Genomic DNA, 23505 nt, shown 5'->3' with positions numbered 1-23505 from the left:
CGGCAAAACTAAAAAGCAACCAACGGAATGAGAGAAGATATTTGCAAATGACAAAGCAGATAAAGGGTTAGTACCCAAAATCTGTAAAGAACTTATCAAACTCAACATCCTAAGAACAAATATTCCAGGGAAGAAATGGGCCAAAGACATCAATAGACACTTTTCCAAAGAAGACATCCAGATGGCTAACAGACACATGAAAAGATGCTCAACATCAACCATCATCAGGGAAATACAAATCAAAACCACAATGAGATACCACCTCACACTTGTCTGAAGGACTAAAATGAACAACTCAGGCAACAACAGTTGTTACCAATGGTGCAGAGAAAGAGGAACCCTTATGCACTGCTGATGGGAATACAAACTGATGCAGCCACTCTGGAAAATGTATAGAGGTTCCTCAAAAAATAAAAAAAGAACTACCCTACAACCCAGCAGTTGCACTACTAGGAATTTACCCAAAGGATTCAAAAATGCTGTTTCGAGGGGCACATACACCCAAGTTTTTATAGCAGCACCATCGACAATAGTCAAAGTATGGAAAGAGTCCAAATGTCCATCAACTCAAGAATGGATAAAGAAGAAGTGGTGTGTGTATATATATATATATATATATATATATATATATATATATATATATGTGGGATATTAGTTGGAATCAAAAAGAATGAGATCTTGCCATTTGTAACAACATGCATGGAACTAAAATGCATTATGCTAAGGGAAATAAGTCAGTCAGATAAATATCATTTGATTTCACTCATATGTGGAATTTAAGAAACAAAACAGATGAACATAGGGCAAGGGAAGTAAAAATAAGACAAAAACAGAGAGGGAGACAAACCATAAGAGAGTCTTAAATACAGAGAACAAACTGAGGGTTGCTGGAGGAGAGGTGGGTAGGGGTGGGCTAAATGAGTGATGGGCATTAATGAGGACACTTGTTGGGATGAGCACCGGGTGTAATATGTAAGTGATAAATCACTAAATTCTATTCCTGAAATCATTGATTTGGAATCAATGAAATGATTCCATGAAATCTCACTAATATTAACTAACTTGGATTTATATTTTAAAAATATAACAATAAATTAAAATTAAATAAATAAATAATAAATTAAAAGTAAATAAATAAATTCAAGAAAGTAGCAGAACTTTAGAAAAAAAATTGAAATTCCAGCGTATAAATAGAGGTATTAAGATCCTTCATGATCTGATTAAAGAATCACAATTTCTGGTTGTAAAGAATTAAGCCTGCAATCACAGGTACTTCTTAAAAAATAGCCCTTTTATGGTTTCCTCTGAAAAATACATTTAGAGTTTCCTTTATGTCTTTGTTTTTTTTAATATGAAATTTATTGTCAAATTGGTTTCCATACAACACCCAGTGCTCATCCCAACAGGTGCTCTCCTCAATGCCCATCACCCACTTTCCCCTCCCTCCCACCCCCATCAACCTTCAGTTTGTTCTCACTTTTTAAGAGTCTCTGATGGTTTGCCTCCCTCCCTCTCTAACTTTTTCTTTTTTTTCCCTTCCCCTCCCCCATGGTCTTCTGTTAAGTTTCTCAGGATCCACATAAGAGTGAAAATATATGGTATCTGTCTTTCTCTGTATGACTTATTTCACTTAGCATAACACTCTCCAGTTCCATCCACGTTGCTACAAATGGCCAGATTTCATTCTTTCTCATTGCCAAGTAGGATTCCATTGTGTATATAAACCACAATTTCTTTTTTTTTTTTAATTTTTTTTTTCAACCTTTATTTATTTCTGGGACAGAGAGAGACAGAGCATGAACGGGGGAGGGGCAGAGAGAGAGGGAGACACAGAATCGGAAACAGGCTCCAGGCTCTGAGCCATCAGCCCAGAGCCCGACATGGGGCTCAAACTCACGGACCGCGAGATCGTGACCTGGCTGAAGTCGGACGCTTAACCGACTGCGCCACCCAGGCGCCCCTAAACCACAATTTCTTTATCCATTTGTCAGTTGATGGACATTTAGGCTCTTTCCATCATTTGGCTATTGTTGAAAGTGCTGCTATAAACATTGGGGTAAGTGCCCCTATGCATCAGCACTCCTGTATCCCTTGGGTAAATTCCTAGCAGTGTTATTGCTGGGTCATAGAGTAGATCTATTTTTCATGTTTTGAGGAAACTCCACACTGTTTTCCAGAGTGACTGCACCAGTTTGCATTCCCACCGGCAGTGTAAGAGGGTTCCCATTTCTCCACATCCTTGCCAGCATCTATAGTCTCCTGGTTTGTTCATTTTAGCCACTCTGACTAGCATGAGGTGATATCTCAGTGTGGTTTTGATTTGTTATCCCTGATGAGGAGTGACATTGAGCATCTTTTCATGTGCCTGTTGGCCATCTGGATGTCTTCTTTAGAGAAGTGCCTATTAATGTCTTCTGCACATTTCTTCACTGGATTATTTGTTTTTCGGATGTGAAGTTAGGTGAGTTCTTTATAGATTTTGGAAACTAGCCTTTTGTCCGATATGTCATTTGCAAATATCTTTTCCCATTCCATCAGTTGCCTTTCAGTTTTGTTGATTGTTTCCTTTGTAGTGCAGAAGTTTTTATCTTGATGAGATCCCAATAGTTCATTTTTGCTTTTAATTCTCTTGCCTTTGGAGATGTGTCAAGTAAGAAGAAATTGCTGTCGCTGAGGTCAGAGAGGTTTTTTCCTGCTTTCTCCTCTAGGGTTTTGATGGTTTCCTTTATGTCTTTGTTCCTCAGGCTGTAGATGAAGGGTTCAGGATGGGCACGACCACAGCGTACATCACCAAGGCTATTGCACTTAAGTGGGAGCTCTGGGTAGCAGCAAACCTAAGGTACACTCCTAGGTTCATACAGAAGAATAAGGAGACAACTGAGAAGTGAGACGCACAGGTGGAAAATGCTTTATAATTGGCCTGAGCTGATGGGATCCCATGTATGCAGGAAACTTTCTTAGAATAAGAGTAAAGGACCCCAGCCAGGGGAGCACCACCCAGCAGCACAGCTACAAAATGGAATAATATTTCCCATCTTCTCATTGCTGACATTTGGAGCTGGATAAATATATGTGTTTGGTGCTGTCCTAAGGGTTATAGGTGTTTGGCAACATCCCTTCACCCATAGCCAAATATCCCCAAGGACAAAATCATGCCTGGTTGAGAACCACTGTGCCAAGACTTGACAACTGGAAGCATCGTGACAGAACTCCCATCAAGGCTTCATCCAGGACTACATTTATAAGTGTGACATGATATGTAATAAAAATATATCTATGTGGCCATCATCCCCATTTTGACACAGAAATAATAAAATTCTTCCAACTTCCTAAGTGATGAGAGTCATAAAGATGTCTTCTGTCAGGTGGGCACCTGGGTGGCTAAGTTGGTTAAGCATCCGACTCTTGATCTCAGCTCAGGTCATGATCTCACAGTTTATGAGTTTGAGCTTCGCGTTGGGCTCTGCACTGACAGTTGGGTTTCTGTTGCTCTCTCTCTCTGTCTGCCCCTCTCCTTCTCATATGTGCATGTGAGCTCTCTCTCTCTCTCTCTCTCTCTCTCTCTCAAAATAAATAAATAAACTCAAAAATATATATATCTTCTATTAGGTTAGTGGAGTGACTTTGGCAAAGCATCTAAGGAGAGGGGCTGCTGTGGAGGACTCAGCATGTGATTAGAAGACTGAAACTTTACATCCCAAACCCTGACTTCCAGGGGTGGAGGAGGCTCTGGAGACTGAGTCTAATCACCAATAGCCAATGATACAATCAGTTGCGTCTACATCATGAAGCTTCCATAAAACCCAAAAGGATGATTCAGAGAGCTTTCAGGTTGGTGAACACATGGAGACAGGTAGAGTGGCATGCCTGGAGAAGGAATGGGAGCTCTACACCCTCTCCCCATACCTTGCCCTGTGCATCTCGTCTATCTGGCATCATCTCTCCCCAAAGGCAGCACAGCTCATGAGGGAAATACTCAAGAGACACGTATAAACTTGAGCATGCACAAGCTCGCCTACTGAGTCCATCATTGGACCACCTAACCTCAGACCTGGAGGTAGAGCTCCAGTTCTTGGTAGAAAAGTTCTAAAAATACCTACCCCTGACTCAAACACTGAACCACAGCCTTACTACTCAAAGATGGGTCCACAGACCAGATGGGTGGCATCAGTACCTACTGAGAAATGGTTACAATTACAGGATCTCTGAGCCCCACCCATGTCCTGCCAAATCAGAGTCCGAATTTCAACAGGATCCCCAAGTGATTCATAAATACATTAATGTTGGAGAAGTTCTGGTATAGAGTGGTGTTTCTCAACTTCTCCACAGTTGACACTGTGCTAGATAATTCTCTGTGGTGGGGGCCGTCCTGTGCATTATATGATATGGGGCACCATCCCTGTCCTCAACCCACTAGGTGCCAGTGGCACCTCCCTAGTTACGACAACCAAAACTTTCTCCCTTATCTTGTCAAGTGTTCTCTGAAGGCAAAATCACCCTTGGTTGAGAGCCACTGACCTAGCACATGAGAACTGGAAATATCTTGGTGGATTTCCAGTCAAAGATCCTTCCTCCCTCAGTTCACAACTCTGAGTAGTTCATGCCACACTTCTGAGCCCCACTGTTACAACTGTACTTTAATAAGTGTGGACTTTTCAGGGTGCCTGTCTGGCTCAGTCAGTTAAGTGTCCAACTTTGGCTCAGGTCATGATCTCACGGTTCATGGTTTCCAGCCTCACATCTGGCTCTGTACTGACAGCTCAGAGCCTGGAGTCTGCTTCGGATTCTGTGTCTCCCTCTCTCTCTGCCCTTCCCCCATTAGTGCTCTGTATCTCTTTGTCTCTCAAAAATGAATAAAAACATTAAAAATTTTTAAAAAATAAGTGTGAACTTTTCTTTAATTCTACATATGAATGAAATGATATGATATTTGTCTTTCTCTGCCTGACTTATTTTTCTCAACATATTACAGTCTAGCTCAACCCACATGGGTGGGGAGAGAAGAGAGGGAAACAAACCACAAGAAAATCTTAACTATAAAGAACAAATGAGGATTGATTGAGGCAGGTGGGTGGGGATGGGCTAGAGGGTGATGAGGATGAAGGAGAACACTTTAGGATGAGCACTGGGTGTTGTATGTAAGTGATGAATCACCGAATTCTACTCCTGAAACCAATATTACACTGTATGTGAACTAACAAAAATTTAGATTAAAAAAAAAAGAGTGGGCTTTTGTAAAAATGAAATAAGGCAATCCACACAGAAGTCTAAGATCAGTGTATGGTACATAACATGATCTAAATATATCTTATAAGTAACGAGCTTTTTCATCTGGGACACTAAATGGAAGTTCTCAATTTGTGTTACCAGCATGACTCACCTTACTGATTAGTCAAAAACATCATGAACACAAGAGCACGGTACCCATAGGCTTATAGCAAATTAACATACCTCTCTCTCTTGTTGAGAGGAGAATAGCAATTTTCTAGAGAAACCGGGAAGTCTTTTCTGCCATTAAGACAATACTTTGGAGGTCCATGAGACCTGGTTAGGCAGGTCCCTCGGTCTTAGATTTGGAGAAAACGTTAACTCAAAATTGGGGTAAGATGTAAGGAGGTTAGACCTCTGGAAGGCCAGCAAGAGCATGGAGAAGAAATAACAAAAGTCAGATTCACCTGACTTCTAATCTGGTCTCCTGGGAACAGAGAATTAGCAGGAAAAAAAATTCTTTTCTGTCCAGACCAGTGGCCCAGAGGGAAACAAGGTGCTCCAGCGTGGGACTAACAAGGGAAACAGCGCCTAATGAGCAGACACAGGGAGCTATAAATATCTCCTCTGCCATCCTAACCATGGTGCTCCTTGTGCAGGACAGGACATGGTTGTTGCTCTCGGATTCCTAAGTCTGGCTGGGGGACCCATGCTTCACTCCTTCCTGCTGTCCTGTCTGGGAACAGAGCCTTGGTTTCCATCATCAACCATCAAGGGGGAATTTCAGTCCTCCACACAGAGACACTCCTCTTGTAGACCCCATCCAGGTGAGTCTGAGAGCTCAGCAGGTATTTCAGGAAAGGATCAGAAAGAATGGAACTTGAGAACCTTTTCTTGAGGTCACCTTAGAGCCTAAGCAGCCTGGCCCAGAGTCAAGAGATACCATGTTTGTTTGTTAGGTTGACTTTTAAAAATTTGAACACAATTTACTTAACACATTTTTTATTTTTTTTTTTTTTAATTTTTTTTTTTCAACGTTTATTTATTTTTGGGACAGAGAGAGACAGAGCATGAACGGGGGAGGGGCAGAGAGAGAGGGAGACACAGAATCAGAAACAGGCTCCAGGCTCTGAGCCATCAGCCCAGAGCCTGACGCGGGGCTCGAACTCACGGACCGCGAGATCGTGACCTGGCTGAAGTCGGACGCTTAACCGACTGCGCCACCCAGGCGCCCCTTAACACATTTTTTAAAAGAAGTGTTTGTTGGACTCAGCAATACAAGGATCACTGGTGATGCTGAGCGGTGGGAATGGAAGTCCAATTGGATGAGACTGAAGAAGGAAAAGGGGGCAGGTGCGTAAAGAGGTTCCAGTGGAATTAGCACGTATCCACGGAGTTTTGCAGCTAACGGGAGTAGGGAAACAGAGTAGGAGGCTTGGAGATATGAGCAGCGGGATAGGAGCATTTTACACTTTTTTTCATTTGGGGTACATTTAACTTGTTCTTTATCTCTTAGAAGGATCCAGCCTCCTGAAGGTAAATACTCCCTTGCGACAGTGGTTTTTGAGACACACATTTCAAGTATCGTCTCTCTCTTTGGTATTTACCAGAAAGAAATAATAGACTTAGTATGACTGAAGGGATATGCCAAGGAGCATTTTGGCCACAATTTTATTACCAAGGAGGCTGAATAGGTTTTAGACTTTGTTAGCCACTTACTTCCTATATGCAATTTTTTTGGTAAGTATGTTGCTTTTCTGTACTGGGAACTGAGTGTTTTTATTGTTGTTTTATTGCATTCTTTCAAAAAACAATTGCAATCTTTCACCAAGTTTGCTGTTTGCCACTTAATATTTCTGTTGTGTGTAGATGTGTTTATGGGATTGAGAGAGAGTCTAGATATAGTGTGTGCTCAAATCTCTCAGTTGGTCATATCGTGTTCCCCTCATTGCTTTTAAACATCGAAATTCTTCCACATCCTTACTAGTAAGAAGTGCTTTTCCATATATTGCTGTGTTATGTCACATCTGACTTTCCTTATTTCTGCCATTTTATATTTTGAAGTTAGATCTGTTTTTTGTTTTTTGTTTTTTGTTTTTTAAAGTTTATTTATTTTTGGGACAGAGAGAGACAGAGCATGAACGGGGGAGGGGCAGAGAGAGAGGGAGACACAGAATCGGAAACAGGCTCCAGGCTCTGAGCCATCAGCCCAGAGCCTGACGCGGGGCTCGAACTCACGGACCGCGAGATCGTGACCTGGTTGAAGTCGGACGCTTAACCGACTGCGCCACCCAGGCGCCCCTAGATCTGTTTTTTAAAATAGGAATCACCTCCTGTCCTTATGTGCAACATGTTCTTTTGTATTTAACTAAAGATTCCCTACATCTTTTCCATCAGCATGATTGAGTCCATTTATGGTTACAAAAATAAAATTATAGCTTTAGCTACTGCTTCCTCCACTGTATGTTAAAAACTATATTTTCCCATCATTTATTTCCAAGCTTTTACCCATTTCGTCCTGAATCAGAGACCCATGTGGATATGATTATTGCTCTTTTACATCTTTTCTGTAAGACATTAGTGTTGGATCATTGTTCAATTTTGTTTAATACAGTTACTAGAATCCATCATGTTTAACACAATTTTCGTTTCCCTACTGTACTTTTTTAATACATTCTCATGTTCTTAGAACTTGTTTCTGTATGAATGCACACCTTTGTGACCAAAAAATGCAAACAAAGCAGGTGAGGCCCCTGCTCCTTTGGGTCCTAAATTATACTGGAGAAGAGAGCAAAGAAATAAGTGCTTATATGACATAGGGTCTTCAAGGATAACTCGTAGAAAGAAAGGGGGTAGATGGTCACGGAACGTGAATTATTTTGCACAGTACAGTCTGGGAGTAGGGTTTCTGCATGTCAGACAAGGAACAGAGTAACAGGACTGGAGTGTTCCCACTGGATGTGGCAAAACAAAGATCAAACCCCAGAGCCCGAGATGACAAAGGAAAGAATACCACCAAGGAAAGTGAGGAAAGGGTCAGCCACATCCACTGTTGGGCCACATAAAAACAGGCGTGGTCAAGTAGACAGGGAATAGGTACATTAATAACAATCAGGTCAGGGGCCTGAGGTGGATACCATGACTAGGCAAGTGGAGTCATCAGCCCGGGCTCCCTGGAATCTGACTTAACATCAGCACCCACACTCAGTACATTTTCTCTCGGCAACCAGGCTCCTATAACGGACTCGCCATTCACACTGCTTTTTTCCCACATGAGCAGGCAACGGTCTTCTGTTAAAACTATTTTTCCCATTATACCAGTGGATTCCATTTTTTGTACTGTCCACAGGAAACATGCCTTTGACATTATGATCCAGAATGTGTGCACATGCAAATACACAAATCCACATGGATGCTCCACATGTGTGCACACACACACACACACACACACACACACACACACACACACGGCTGAACAAACAGAATGACCACTCATAAACTAACAGGAAGGATCTATGCTGAACTTTTTATATATATTCACCCAATCTGTCGACCACCTTGGAGGGTGGATACCACTGCCCCCACTATACTAGTGAGAATATTAACATTTTAGAACGATTTGCTTGTCTTCCCAAATTCAAACAGTTAACATTTTTTGGTGGATCTAAAATTCAAAGCTCCTTAACTGATCCCAAAGTTGTCCAAAGTTGTGTGTGTTTATCATACAGAAAAACCTGTTACCATTTGATCTTGATAAATCCCCGCTATTTTTGTATGCTGTATATTTGCTTTTGTCAGTTGGGGATTTATTCCTTTTACTCATATTTCCAGTGGATGTTTATACTTTATGTGTCTTGACATGATAAATACAGCACTCTTTTCTCTTGGAGAAATTGCATTTTGTTGCTTTATTAGTCATACTGGGCATATGGGGGTAAACCTAGGATTGGAATGCAACCAGAACCAGGGAAGCTTTCTTATCATCACGATCTCTCAGGGACCACCTGGGCTTATGAGATCTTTCTCCCTGCTCTTCCTTTGCTCTGTCTCCTTCTGAGTTTTTTATACTTCTCTAAATGCAGAAGAGAAGAATGGTCATATTAAAATGGAGCACCGTGTTTTCATGTTCATGGGAATCTTACCAACTGGAAATTGGGTACTTTTCTATATTCTTTAGGGTAATGACAATTTGATATTGAGAACTTCACCTGTATCATTTCTTTCCTAAATACTGTAACTAGGGGTGAGAAGAACCCGTAGTCACCTGGCCCCAGAAGGCTGTGGTGGGCCAGTGTGGACCCTCAAAATACAGATGCCAGAATGTTAACCATCATTGGAAATAAGAAGGAGATCTATTTTTATTTGCAGGATTCCTTAGGGACAAAATTAATGAAGTGCAAGGAACACTAGGCAAAGGAAGGGCTCCCTGTGTCGTGAAGTTTCAGCTGTAGCAGGAGGCCACCTCGTTCCTCAACAGTCCCTGCCATCACCTCTCTCTTACTCGTGTCCTGACCACACTGCCTCCATTTTTATACCTGGGTACCCGAAACAAATGCCTTCCTCAGGGCCTTTGAACTGGCTTTTCTTCCTGCAGAGCCCACACTTCCCCAGATAACCTCATGTCTTCCGTGCACATATCCCAGAAGTCTCTCTTCAAATGTCACCTTGCTTTTAGGTCTTCCTGAACTCCCCGTAAAGATAATAACCCAACCATTTTCTTTTATGCCTGCTTTTCTCGCCCCCCCCCACACACATCATTGTAATTATAGCATTTCTGCCATGTTACTAGTGCCCATCTGTGCTAATATTAATCTTTTTTTTTCTAATTTTTAGTCACCACCACCACCACATGGCACCAGGCAATGATACCCAAATTTCAGAATTTCTTCTTCTGGGATTATCAGATGAACCAGAATTACAGCCCCTCATATTTGGGCTTTTCCTCTCCATGTACCTGATCATTGTGTTTGGAAACCTGCTCATCGTCCTAGCTGTCAGCTCTGACTCCCACCTCCACACACCCATGTACTTCTTCCTGGCCAACCTGTCCTTTGTGGACATCTGCTTCACCTCTACTGTCATCCCAAAGATGCTCTGGAACATCCAGACTCAGAGCAAAGTCATAACCTATGCAGGCTGCATCACACAGATGTACTTTTTCTTACTCTTTGTAGAATTAGACATCTTTCTCCTGACTGTGATGGCTTATGACTGCTTTGTGGCCATCTGTAACCCCCTGAACTACATGGTCATCATGAACCCCCGGCTCTGTGGACTGCTGGTTCTGGTGTCCTGGATCATGTGTGCCCTGAATTCCTTGTTAGAAAGCTTAATGGTATTGCGGCTGTCCTTCTGTACAGTCTTGGAAATCCCCCACTTTTTCTGTGAACTCAATCAGATGATCCAACTTGCCTGTTCTGACACTTTTCTCAATAACATGGTGATGTATTCTGGAATTATGCTGCTGGCTGGTGGTCCCTTTGTTGGGATCCTTTACTCTTACTCTAAGATAGTTTCCTCCATACGTGGGATCTCATCAGCTCAGGGCAAGTATAAAGCATTTTCCACCTGTGTGTCTCACCTCTCGGTTGTCTCTCTATTTTATTGTACTGGCCTGGGAGTGTACCTTAGCTCGGCTGCTACCCAGAGCTCCCACTCAAGTGCCACAGCCTCAGTGGTGTATACAGTGGTCACACCCATGCTGAACCCCTTCATCTACAGCCTGAGGAACAAAGACATGAAGGGGGCTCTGATGCGGAGAAAGGGGAACACTTTTGCAGTGTTGGTGGGAATGCAAACTGGTGCAGCCACTCTGGAAAACAGGATGGAGGTTCCTCAAGAAATTAAAAACAGAACTACCCAACGATCCAGCAATTGCACTACTAGGTATTTATCCAAAGGACACAAAAATGCTGACTCGAGGGGGCACACACACCTCCATGTTTTTAGCAACACTATCAAAAATAGCCAAATTAGGAAAGGAGACTAAATTTCCCTTGACTGATGAATGGATAAAGAAGATGTGGTGTATATATATAATGGAATATTTCTCGGTGATCAAATAAATGAAATCTTGCCATTTGCCATTTGTGGATGGAAGTAGAGTGTATTACACTAAATAAGTCAGCCAGAGAAAGACAAGTATATGATTTTGCTCATGTGGAATTTAAGAAACACAACAGATGCACATAGGTCAAGAGATAGAAAAATAAAACAAGATAAAAACAGAGAGGGAGGCAAACCAAAAGAGACTCTTAAATACAGAGAACAAACAGAGGGTTGCTGGGGGTGGAGGGGAGATGGCTTAAATGGGTGGTGGGCATTAAGCAGGGCACCTGCTGTGCCCTGCTGTGATGAGCACTGGGTATTACATGTAAGTGGTGAATCATTGGGTTCTACTCCTGAACCAATACTACACCAAACGTTAACTAACATGGATTTCAATAAGAAAACAAAAAGCAAACTGGGTTCAAAATCCCTTATTACTCTTTTCAGATACTGAGGTGACTTTTTATAAGAACAGAATTTTCTGGAATAAGAACCGTAAGTTGCAAGTTCATGAGAGATCTGGTTGTATTAAATTATTTATCACACACCTGCCTTAATAAAAGGTGAAATGTTAAAAAAAAAAGATTGTAGACTATGTGGCTCCATTTGTGTATAATTCAAGAAGATGCACACTAAGCTTTAATTTCTCTGTTATATTATTGTGAAGATGTAATCCAACTGAGCCTCCATATCCTTATTTCTGAAGGTAATGTGGGGTAATGAGCCCTAACTCCAGACAGATGGTATGAGGAATAAATGAAAGGCGTAGAGCACTTTGTTGGATCTGAAGAAAATATTCAAGGTTAAGGGTGTGATATGTGTATGTGTGTGTTCGTTTATGTCCATTTTTCTCTCAAATAAACACATTAATATGCATACATGTAGATGCACAGAGGACTTACTAAAATCCCATCTATTATGTTGAAAGAAAATGTTAAATATGGCAGAGGGGGGTGGGGAGGATCGTAATGAAAAGAATAAACATTCAAGTCAACGTGAACTAGAAAGAATAGAATTTTGACACAAAGACTTAAAATGGAACAGGTGACCTCAATTTTAAAAAGGAATTGTCTTTTATATATACAATGGAATACTACTTGGCAATGAGAAAGAATGAAATATGGCCATTTGTAGCAACATGGATGGAACTGGAGAGTGTTATGCTAAGTGAAATAAGTCATACAGAGAAAGACAGATACCTTATGTTTTCACTCTTATGTGGATCCTGAGAAACTTAACAGAAGACCATGGGGGAGGGGAAGGGAAAAAAAAAGGTTAGAGAGGGAGGGAGGCAAACCATAAGAGACTCTTAAAAACTGAGAACAATCTGAGGGTTGATGGGGGGTGGGAGGGAGGGGGGGTGGGTAATTGGGTATTGAGGAGGGCACCTGTTGGTATGGAAACCAATTTGACAATAAATTTCATATTAAGAATAAATAAATAATAAAAAGGAATTATCTTTTATCTCAAATCTTCAAAGGCCTCAGAGTCAAAACCACATTTACATGTATGTAGTGAGAAATCACTGTCCAGCAAGTAGGGCAGAGTATCTCCAAACTGAAACTAAATTCTTTCCATTTAAGGTGGGATTTCAATACCAAATGCCTTTACCCAAGGGAAAGTTCACTGAATGAATTGAAAGGCTCAAATCCTGCTCCTATAAACAATATATTTCTGAACAAACTTCTGCATTCGATTCCTGATGCTGCTACAATAAATGACTACACTTGTGGCTTAAAACAAAGATTTATCCAAAGTTTCTAGGTCAGAAGCCTGAAATGGGTCTCGCTGGGCTAAAATTTAGAGATCGTCAAAGCTGTGATCCTTCTGGACACTCCAGAAGAGAATTCATTCCGTTTCCCATTTCTAATTTTTAGTGGCTTTCCTATTTTTTAGTGGCAACCTGCATTTTTTGTCTAGTGGCCCTTCCTCTAGCCCGCAGCATTGTGTCTGAAAATGTCTCTCTGATTCCAATTCTTTTCTTCCATTTTCTGCATTTAAAATGTTTGTTTATTTGTTTGTTTTGAGAGAGAGAGACAGGGAGAAAGAGACCAAGCATGAGCAGGGGAGGGCCAGAGAGAGAGAGGGAGAGAGAGAATCCCACGCATGCTCTGCTCTATCAGCACAAAGCCAGAAATGGGGCTCAGTCCCACAAACTGTGAGATCATGACCTGAACCAAAATCAAGAGCTGCACTATTAACCTAGTGAGCCACCCAGGCACCCCCTTCCTCTTTCACATTTAAAGGACCGCTGTGATTGCTCTAATCCCATCCCGATAATCTAGGCTAATCTTTTTTTTTTTTATCAAATTCAGTGATCAGCAGACTTATTCCACCTCCTGGCTACATTCCTCTTAGTCTGTAAACAAATGTTTTCAAAAGTTCTTTGGATTAGGATGTGGACATCTTTTGGAAGCCCTTATTCTGCCTACTCCACAGTTTTTGCTCAAATATAAATTATGTGCTGTCACTCAAGAGCCCTTAGGTAAAAGAATTGAACACAGAATTTATCAACACCTATAGAGTTATGTGAAAAACTTTTCCTTCAAAATCACATATACAGAAGATTCCTGGTGGAGAAGACCTAAAACTGCCTACACGTGTCTCTAACACACGAGCACAGCCTTGCTCTCAAGCTGTGCTCCACAGACCAGGACCCACAGCATCAACACCACCGGGGAGTTTATTAGAAACACAGAGTCCCTGGAGACCTGGAGACCTAATGCATCATAACTGGCATTTTAACTACAAACTCTGGCGATTTGTACACACAATGCAGGTAGAGCGGTGCTGGTCTCGAGTAATATTTCTCACCTTCTCACCGTTGACATTTGGGGCTGGGTGAATATTTGTATTGGGTGCTGTCCTATGGGTTATAGGTGTTTGGCAACATCCTCTTACACATGGCCAAGTATCCCCACGGGCAAACTCCTGCCTGGTTGAGAACCGCTGTGCCAGGGTTTGAGAACTGGAAGCATTGTGACCGAATTCCAGTCAAGGCTTCATCCAGCACGACAATTTATAACTGTGATATTATGATCTGTAATAAAAAAAAAATCATTTGGTCTGCATCCCCATTTCTGGTACAGAGCTCCTAAAACTCTTCCAATTTCCTAAGTGATGGGAGTCATAAAGACGTCTTGTGTTGCGGGGGAGGGGCACCTGGGTGGCAGTCAGGAAAGGGTCCAACTCTTGATATCATCTCACGATTTGTGAGATCTTCACTGTTAGCACAGAGGCTGCTTGGGATTCTCTCTCTCTTTCTCTCTCTCTCTCCACCCCCCTCAAAATAAATCAATGTAGTTAAGGGGGAAAAGATGTCTTCTGTCAGGTTAATGAAGTGACGTTGAGAGGGGCTACTGGCCAGGAGGACCAACCGTGTTATTAGAAGACTGAAGCTTCACATCCCAGCCCCTGACCTCCTGGGAAGAAGGAGGGTCTGAAGATTGAGTCTAATCACCAATGGCCAATGATTTAATCAACTGTGTCTACATAGTGAATCTTCCATAAAACCCAAAAGGATGGTTCAGAGAGCTTTCAGGTTGGTGAATGTGAGACGTGTGGGAGATGGTTTATTTTCAGAAATACCAAATAGGGAGGAGCCATTTTGGCAGAACAGCCTGGAAGCTTTTTGTGTGTCTCGCGTCCATGAAGTACAGCCAGACCAACACTAAACCATCCTACACACCTAGAAAACTGATTGGAAGATTAACACAACAGTCTGCACAACCTGAACCACAGAGTTCAGCAGGTACGCGGCACGGAGAGCTGAACTTGGGGAGCAAGAAGCCCTAAAGGTAGGGAACCCCTTTTGCAGGCAGAGAGAGGACAGAGACTGGGGGGGGGGGAGCATACAGGAAAACACTCCTCCCCAAAAGCAGCTGGAGAGAAAGTGGAAAATTGGAAACAGCCGCAGGGACGAAGGGACAAAGGGACAAAGGGAGAAAGGAGAAAGGAGAGGGTTTAAATTCCATTCAGACTGTAAACAAGGGGAGCGCAAAGGCTGCAACTCCGCAGCTCCCTACCTGGCGGTGCTCTGGTGGGAAAGGTGAATCCCCAGGAACAGAGTGGGGTCCGGGAGGTTCTCGGGCCACACGGGGAAAAGCGGTTCCACTGCCGGAAGGACATTCGGTAGAGACTGTTGAGGCCACCTGGTCCCAGCAGACCCCGGAAGGCGGCCACACTCGCTGGTGCTGGGACGAGGTCGTTGAGGGTGAAGCCTGGTGCCAGATGTGTGTTGTGATTTTTCACGGTCCCTGATACGCTGAGGCTACACCGTCTCGCGATCTTTTTGGGGGGCGGGCTGACACCTGGCCACAGTCTCAGGGCACCGGCACCAGCAGGCAAGCGTTCCTGGGTGCAGCCGACATTCGGCCATTGCTCATTCGGCCACTGCTCGGTGAGACCCTCCCCCAGAGGGGCGGAGCGGGTCAAAGCCACAGTCCTTCGGAAGTAAGGGGCCGGGGAAAACAGGCGCATCTGAGACAAAACTTGGGAGAGAGGTACTGCCTGGGGCCTGGTCACGGAGAATGGAAAAGCAGGGAGTGGATGAGAGCTGAAAACGGAGGAGCGGTGCGCAATTGCCGATCCGGGAGAACAGACTGGGTGGCTGGGTGGCGCCATTTTTCACCGCTCCCACGCATGCGCCTGCGCACCAACAAGCCCTGCAACAATCCACCCCAGTAGGCTAGCAGCGCCATCTAGTGGAGAGCGGAGTTTTTACACCGAGCCCTGCCCGACTGGGCCAACTTCACTCTTCAAGAGCACAAACCTCACCGCCGGCTTCATTTCTGTACTATAAAGAGCTACATGGACTGATTCTAGGGGAAAACGAAGCAATTTCAGTCCTACTTCAATCTGTTAGCAGGTTCATCTATCCAATTTTTTCTCTCTCTCTTTTTTTTCCTTTTTCTCTTTTACAATTCTTTTCTTTTTCTTGAATACAGAAAGAGAAACAACTCATTTTTATTTTCAATTTTTCTTAAAAATATCTGTCTTTAATTTTTATTACTATATTTTTTACTTTGGTGTAAATTTTTTCAACTTCTACTTTACTTCCATCTTTTTATTTTAGTCTACTTCAGTATACCCACCTTTTCAAATGTTCAAACAATTTCTTTTTTTTCTTTTTCTTTTTTCTTTTTCCTTTTTCTTTTTCTTGAATGCAGAAAGAGAAAAACTTCAGTTTTACTTTCAATTTCTTCTAAAAATATTTTTATTTAATTTTTATTACTATATTTTTTGGTTTTACGTAAATTTTTTCCAATTCTATCTCACTCCCATCATTTTATTTTAGTTTATACAGTGTATTCACTTTTTCAAATTTTCAAACGATTTCTTTTTTTCTTTTCTTTTTTATCTTTTTTTCTTTTTCATTTCTTTTCTTTTTTCTTAAATACAGAAAATGAAAAAATTCATATTTCTTTTTAATTTTTATTAAAAATAGTTTTCTTTAATTTTTTCTACTATATTCTCTACTTCTGTGTATATTTTTTCAAATTCTATTTTACTCACATCATCTCATTTTAATCTACTTTAGTGTATTCATGTTTTCAAATTCTCAAACGATTTCCTTTTTTTTTCTCTAATCCGTCAAACCCTTCCAACACCCAGGCCAAAACAAACCTAGGATCTAGCATCATCTATTTGTGTGTGTGTGTGTGTGTGTTTATTTTTAATTTTAATATTTTTTTAATTTTAATTTTTTTAATTTCAATTTTTCGACATCATTAATTCCTTTTCTCCCTTCAAAATGACGAAATGAAGGAATTCACCCCAAAAGAAAGAGCACAAACAAATGACAGCCAGGTGATTTAACCAACACAGATACAAGCAAAATGTCTGAACCAGAATTTAGAATCATGATAATAAGAATACTAGCTGGAGTCAAAAATAGATTAGAACCCTTTCTGCAGAGACAAAAGAAGTAAAAAATAGCTAGAATGAAATTAAAAATGCTATAACTGAGCTGCAATCATGGATGGATGCAGCGGCGGCAAGGATGGACGAGGCAGAACAGAGAATCAGAGATATACAGGACAAACTTATAGAGAATAAGGAAGCAGAAAAAAAGAGGGGGATTAAGGCAAAAGAGCACGATTTAAGAATTAGAGAAATCAGTGACTCATTAAAAAGGAACAACATCAGAATCATAGGGGTTCCAGAGGAGGAAGAGAGAAATAGGGGTAGAAGGGTTATGTGAGCAAATCATAGTGGAAAACTTTCCTAACCTGAGGAAAGACACAGACATCAAAATCCAGGAAGCACAGAGGACTCCCATTAGATTCAACAAAAACCGGCCATCAACAAGGCATATCATAGTCAAATTCACAAAATACTCAGGCAAGGAGAGAATCATAGAAGCAGCAAGGAAAAAAAATCCTTAACCTACAAGGGAAGACAGATCAGGTTTGCAGCAGACCTATCCACAGAAACTTGGCAGGCCAGAAAGGAGTGGCAGGATATATTCAGTGTGCTGAGTCAGGAAAATATGCAGCCAAGAACTCTTTATCCAGCAAGGCTGTCATTCAAAATAGAAGGAGAGATAAAAAGTATCCCAGACAAACAAAAATTAAGGGAGTTTGTGACCACTAAACCAGCCCTGCAAGAAATTTTAAGGAGGACTTCTGAGGAGAGAAAAGATGAATATATATATAAATAAATAAATACCAAAACCAACAAAAGATTAGAAAGGACAAGAGAACACCACCAGAAACTCCAACTCTACAAGCATCAAAATGGCAATAAATTCATATCTTTCAGTACTCACTCTAAACGTCAATGGACTCAATGCTCCAATCAAAAGACATAGTGTAACAGAATGGATAAGAAAATAAGACCCATCTATATGCTGTTTACAAGAGACCCATTTTAAACCTAAAGACACCTTCATTCAGATTGAAAATAAGGGGATGGAGCCATCTATCATGCTAATGGTTGCCAAAAGAAAGCTGGAATAGCCATACTTATATCAGACAATTTAAACTTTAAAATAAAGATTGTATCAAGAGATGACAGAAGGGCATTATATCATAATCAAGGGGTCTACCCACCAAGAAGACCTAACAATTGTAAACATTTATGCGCCAAATGTGGCAGCACCCAAATATATAAATCAGTTAATCACAAACAAAAAGAAACTCATTGATAGTAATACCATAATAGTAGAAGACTTCAACACCCCACTCACAGCAATGGATAGATAATCTAATCAAAAAATCAACAAGGAAACAATGGCTTTGAATAATACATTGGACCAGATGGACTCCACAGATATATTCAGAACATTTCATCCTAAAGCAGCAGAATATACATTCTTCTCCAGTGCACATGGAACATTCTCCAGAATAGACCATATACTGGGACACAAATCAGCCCTAAGTAAGTACAAAAAGATGGAGATCATATCGTGCATATTTTCAGACCACAATGCTATGAAACTTGAAATCAACCACAAGAATTTGGACAGGTAACAAATACTTGGAGACTGAAGAGCATCCTACTAAAGAATGAATCGGCTAACCAAGCAGTTAAAGAGGAAATTAGAACTATATGGAAGTCAATGAAAATGATAACACCACAACCCGAAACCTCTGGGATGCAGCAAAGGTGGTCATAAGAGGAAATTATATAGCAATCCAGGCCTTCCTAAAGAAGGAAGAAAGATCTCAGATACACAACCTAACCTTATGCCTTAAGGAGCTGGAAAAAGAACAGCAAATAAAACCCAAAACCAGCAGAAGGCAGGAGATAATAAAGATTAAAGCAGAAATTAATGCTATCAAAACAAACAAAACAAAACAAAACAGTAGAACAGATCAATGAAACCAGAAGCTGGTTCTTCGAAAGAATTAACAAAATTGATAACCCCCTAGCCAGTTTGATCAAAAAGAAAAAGGAAAGGACCCAAATAAATAAAATCAAGAATGAAAGAGGAGAAATCACAACCAACATAGCAGAAATATAAACAATAATAAGAGAATATTATGAGCAATTATATGCCAATAAAATGGGCAATCTGGAAGAAATGGACAAATTCCTAGAAACATATACACTACCAAAACTGAAACAGGAAGAAATAGAAAATTTGAACAGACACATAACCAGTAAAGAAATCCAAGTAATAATCAAAAATCTCCTAAAAAACAAGTCTAGGACCAGTTGGCTTTCCAGAAGAATTCAACCAAACATTTAAAGAAGAGTTAACACTTATTCTCTTGAAGCTGTTCCAAAATATAGAAATACAAGGAAAACTTCCCAACTCTTCCTATGAAGCCAGCATTACCTTGATTCCAAAACCAGACAAAGACCCCACTAAAAAGGAGAACTATAGACCAACTTCCCTGATGAACGTGGATGCAAAAATCCTCAACAAGATACTAGCCAACTGGATCCAACAATACATTAAAAAAATTACTCACCATGACCAAATGGGATTTATCCCTGGGATGCAGGGCTGGTTCAGTATCCACAAAACAATTAACGTGACTCATATCAATAGAAGAAAGGACAAGAACCATATGATCCTCTCAATAGATGAAGAGAAAGCATTTGACAAAATACAGCAATGTTTCTTGATAAAAACCCTCAAGAAAGTAGGGATAGAAGGATCACACCTTGAGATCATAAAAGCCATATATGAATGACCCAACACTAATATCATCCTCAATGGGGAAAAACTGAGAGCTTTCCCCCTAAGGTCAGGAACAAGACAGAGATGTCTACTCTCACCACTGTTATTCAACATAGTATTGGAAGTCTTAGCCTCTGCAATCAGACAATACAAAGAAATGAAAGGCATCCAAATCAGCCAGGAGGAAGTCAAGCTTTCACTCTTCGCAGATGACATGATACTCTATATGAAAAACCCAAAAAATTCCACCAAAAACTGCTAGAACTGATTCATGAATTCAACAAAGTTGCAGGATATAAAATCAATGCGCAGAAATCGGTTGCATTCCTATACACCAACAATAAAGCGTCAGAAAGAGAAATCAAAGAATCGATCCATTTACAGTTGCACAAAAAAACCATAAAATACCTAGGAATAAATCTAACCAAAGAGGTGAAAAATCTATACACTGAAAACTATAGAAATCTTATGAAAGAAATTGAAGAAGACACGAAGAAACGGAAAAAGATTCCATACCCCTGGATAGGAAGAACAAATATTGTTAAAATGTTGATACTACCCAAAGCAATCTACATATTCAATGCAATCCCTATCAAAGTAACACCAGCATTCTTCACAGAGCTAGAACAAATAATCCTAAAATTTGTATGGAACCAGAAAAGATCCAGAATAGCCAAAGCAATCTTGAAAAAGAAAACCAAAGCAGGAGGCATCACAATCCCAGACTTCAAGCTATACTACAAAGCTGTAATCATCAGGACAGTATGGTACTGGCACAAGAACAGATACTCAGATCAATGGAACAGAATAGAGAACCCAGAAATGGACCCACAAACGTCTGGCAAACTAATCTTTGACAAAGCAGGAAAGAGTATCCGATGGAATAAAGACAGTCTCTTCAGCAAGTGGCCCTGGGAAAACTGGACAGCAACATGCAGAAAAATGAACTTGGACCACTTTCTTACACCATACACAAAAATAAACTCAAAATGGATGAGAGATCTCAATGTAAGACAGGAAGCCATCAAAATCCTTGAGGAGAAAGCAGGCAAAAACCTCTTTGATCTTGGCTGCAGCTTCTTACTCAATGAAAGCAAGGGAAACAAAAGCAAAAAGGAACTACTGGGACCTCATCAAAATAAAATCTTCTGCACAGCGAAGGAAATAATCAGCAAAACTAAAAGGCAACTGACAGAATGGGAGAAGATATTTGCAAATGACATATCAGATAAAGGGTTAGTATCCAAAATCTATAAAGAACTTATCAAACTCAACATCCAAAAACCAAATAATCCAGTGAAGAAATGGGCAAAAGACATGAATAGGCACTTCTCCAAGGAAGACATCCAGATGGCCAACCAACACATGAAGAGATGCTCAACATCACTCATCATCAAGGAAATACAAATCGAAACCACACTGAGATATCAACTCACACCTGTCAGAATGGCTAACATTAACAACTCAGGCAACAACAGATGTTGGTGAGGATGCAGAGAAAGAGGATCTCTTTTGCATTGTTGGTGGGAATGCAAGCTGGTGCAGCCACTCTGGAAAACAGTATGGAGGTTCCTCAAAAAACTAAAAATAGAACTACCCTAAGACCCAGCAATTGCACCACTAGGCATTTATCCACGGGATACAGGTGTGCTGTTTCGAAGGGACACATGCACCCTCATGTTTATAGCAGCACTATCAACAATAGCCAAAGTATGGAAGGAGCCCAAATGTTCATCAATGGATGGATGGATAAAGAAGATGTGGTGTATATATATATATATATATATATATATATATATGCACAATGAAGTATTACTCGGCAATCAAAAAGAATGAAACCTTGCCATTTGCAACTATGTGGATGGAACTGGAGGGTTTTACGCTAAGTGAAATTAGTCAGTCAGAGAAAGACAAAAGTCATATGACTTCACTCATATGAGGACTTTAAAAGACAAAACAGATGAACATAAGGGAAGGGAAACAAAAATAATATAAAAACAGGGAGGGGGACAAAACAGAAGAGACTCATAAATATGGAGAACAAACTGAAGGTTGCTAGAGGGGTTGTGGGAGGGGGAATGGGCTAAATGGGTAAGGGACATTAAGAAATCTACTCCTGAAATCATTGTTGCACTATATGCTAACTAATCTGGATATAAATTTTAAAAAATAAAAAATAAAATTAAAAAAAAAGAAATGCAACCAATTTCTATGCATTTATTTTATATCCTGCTACTTTGCTGAATTCATGGATCAGTTCTAGCAGTTTTTTGGTGGAATCTTTTGAGTTTTCCACATAGGGAATAGCATGTCATCTGCAAAGAGTGAAAGTTTGACTTCCTTCTTGCTGATTTGGATGCCTTTTATTCCTTTGTGTTGTCTGATTGCTAAGCTAGGACTTCCAACACTATATTGAATAACAGTAGTGAGTGTGGACATCCCTGTCATGTTCCTGACCTTAGAGGGAAAACTCTGTTTTTCTCCATTAAGGATGATATTAGCAGTGGGTCTTTCATATATGGCCTTTATGATCTTGAGGTACAGTCCTTCTACCCCTACTTTTTTGAGGGTTTTTATCAAGAAATGATGCTGTATTTTGTCAGATTCTTTCTTTGCATCTATTGAGATCATGTGGTTCTTGTCCTTTCTTTTTTTGGTGTAATGTATCACATTGGTTGTTTTGCAAATATTGAACCAGCCCTGTATCCCAGGTATAAATCCCACTTGGTCGTGGCGAATGATTATTTTAATGTACTGTTGGATCCAGTTGGCTAGTAATTTGTTGATAAATTTTGCATTGATGTTCATCAGGGAAAATAGTCTCCACTTCTCCTTTCTGGTTGGATCTATGTCTGGTTTTGGAATCAAGGTAATGCTGGCTTCAATGAGTTTGGAAGTTTTCCTTCCACTTCTGTTTTTTGGAACAGCTTCAAAAGAATAGGTGTTAACTCTTCTTTAAATGTTTCATAGAATTCCCCTGGAAAGTCATCTGGCACCCTGGACTCTTGTTATTTGAGAGATTTTTGATTAATAATTCAATTTCTTTACTGGTTATGGGTCTGTTCAATTTTTCTATTTCTTCTTGTTTCAGTTTTGATAGTGCATATGTTTCTAGGAATTTGTCCATTTCTTTGAGATTACCCAATTTATTAGTGTGTAATTGCTCATAATATTCTCTTATTTTTGTTTGTATTTCTGCCGTGTTGGTTGTGTTCTCTCCTCTTTCATTCTTGATTTTATTTATTTGGATCCCTTCCTTTTTCTTTTTGATCAAACTGGCTAAGGGGTTATCAATTTTGCTAATTCTTTCAAAGAACCAGATCCTGGTTTCATTTATCTGTTCTACTGGTTTTTTTGTTTTTTGTTTTTTGGGGTTTTTTTTGGTTTCAATAGCATTGATTTCTGCTCTGATCTTTATTATTTCCCATCTTCTGCTGGTTTTCGGTTTATTTGCTGTTCTTTTTCGAGGCCTTAGGGTGTAAGGTTAGGTTGTGTATCTGAGACTTTTCTTCTTTCTTTAGGAAGGCCTGGATTGCTATACACTTCCCTCTTATGACCATTTTGCTGCATCTCAGAGGTTTTGGGCTGTGGTGTTATCATTTTCATTGACTTCCATA

The 23505-nt window shown here is 40.5% G+C and overlaps 2 protein-coding genes across 2 annotated transcripts in view; one reads left to right on the top strand and one right to left on the bottom strand.

The window, feature by feature from the left end:
* LOC147583701 (uncharacterized) overlaps positions 1-16011 on the bottom strand; it is a 41377-nt gene extending 25366 nt beyond the window's left edge. The window contains exon 1 of the mRNA XM_086698826.1: positions 15282-16011. Coding sequence (XP_086554952.1) covers positions 15282-15879 — 598 coding nt within the window. The 5' untranslated portion in view covers positions 15880-16011. The remainder of the gene's footprint in view (positions 1-15281) is intronic.
* On the top strand, positions 10055-14354 carry LOC112852343 (olfactory receptor 7A17-like). Its single transcript, XM_025915830.2, has 2 exons — positions 10055-10993; positions 14136-14354. The coding sequence occupies exons 1-2, from the start codon at positions 10058-10060 to the stop codon at positions 14352-14354; spliced, it is 1155 nt and encodes a 384-aa protein (XP_025771615.2). The 5' UTR covers positions 10055-10057.
* Positions 16012-23505: the final 7494 nt, after the last annotated feature.

Source organism: Puma concolor, chromosome A2 (genome assembly GCF_028749965.1).
Source record: "Puma concolor isolate L17-30 chromosome A2, mPumCon1.1.hap2, whole genome shotgun sequence".
In the NCBI taxonomy this organism is placed as follows: domain Eukaryota; kingdom Metazoa; phylum Chordata; class Mammalia; order Carnivora; family Felidae; genus Puma; species Puma concolor.
The sequence above is the reverse complement of the archived record's forward strand: the minus strand, read 5'-3'. Positions and strand labels throughout refer to the sequence as shown.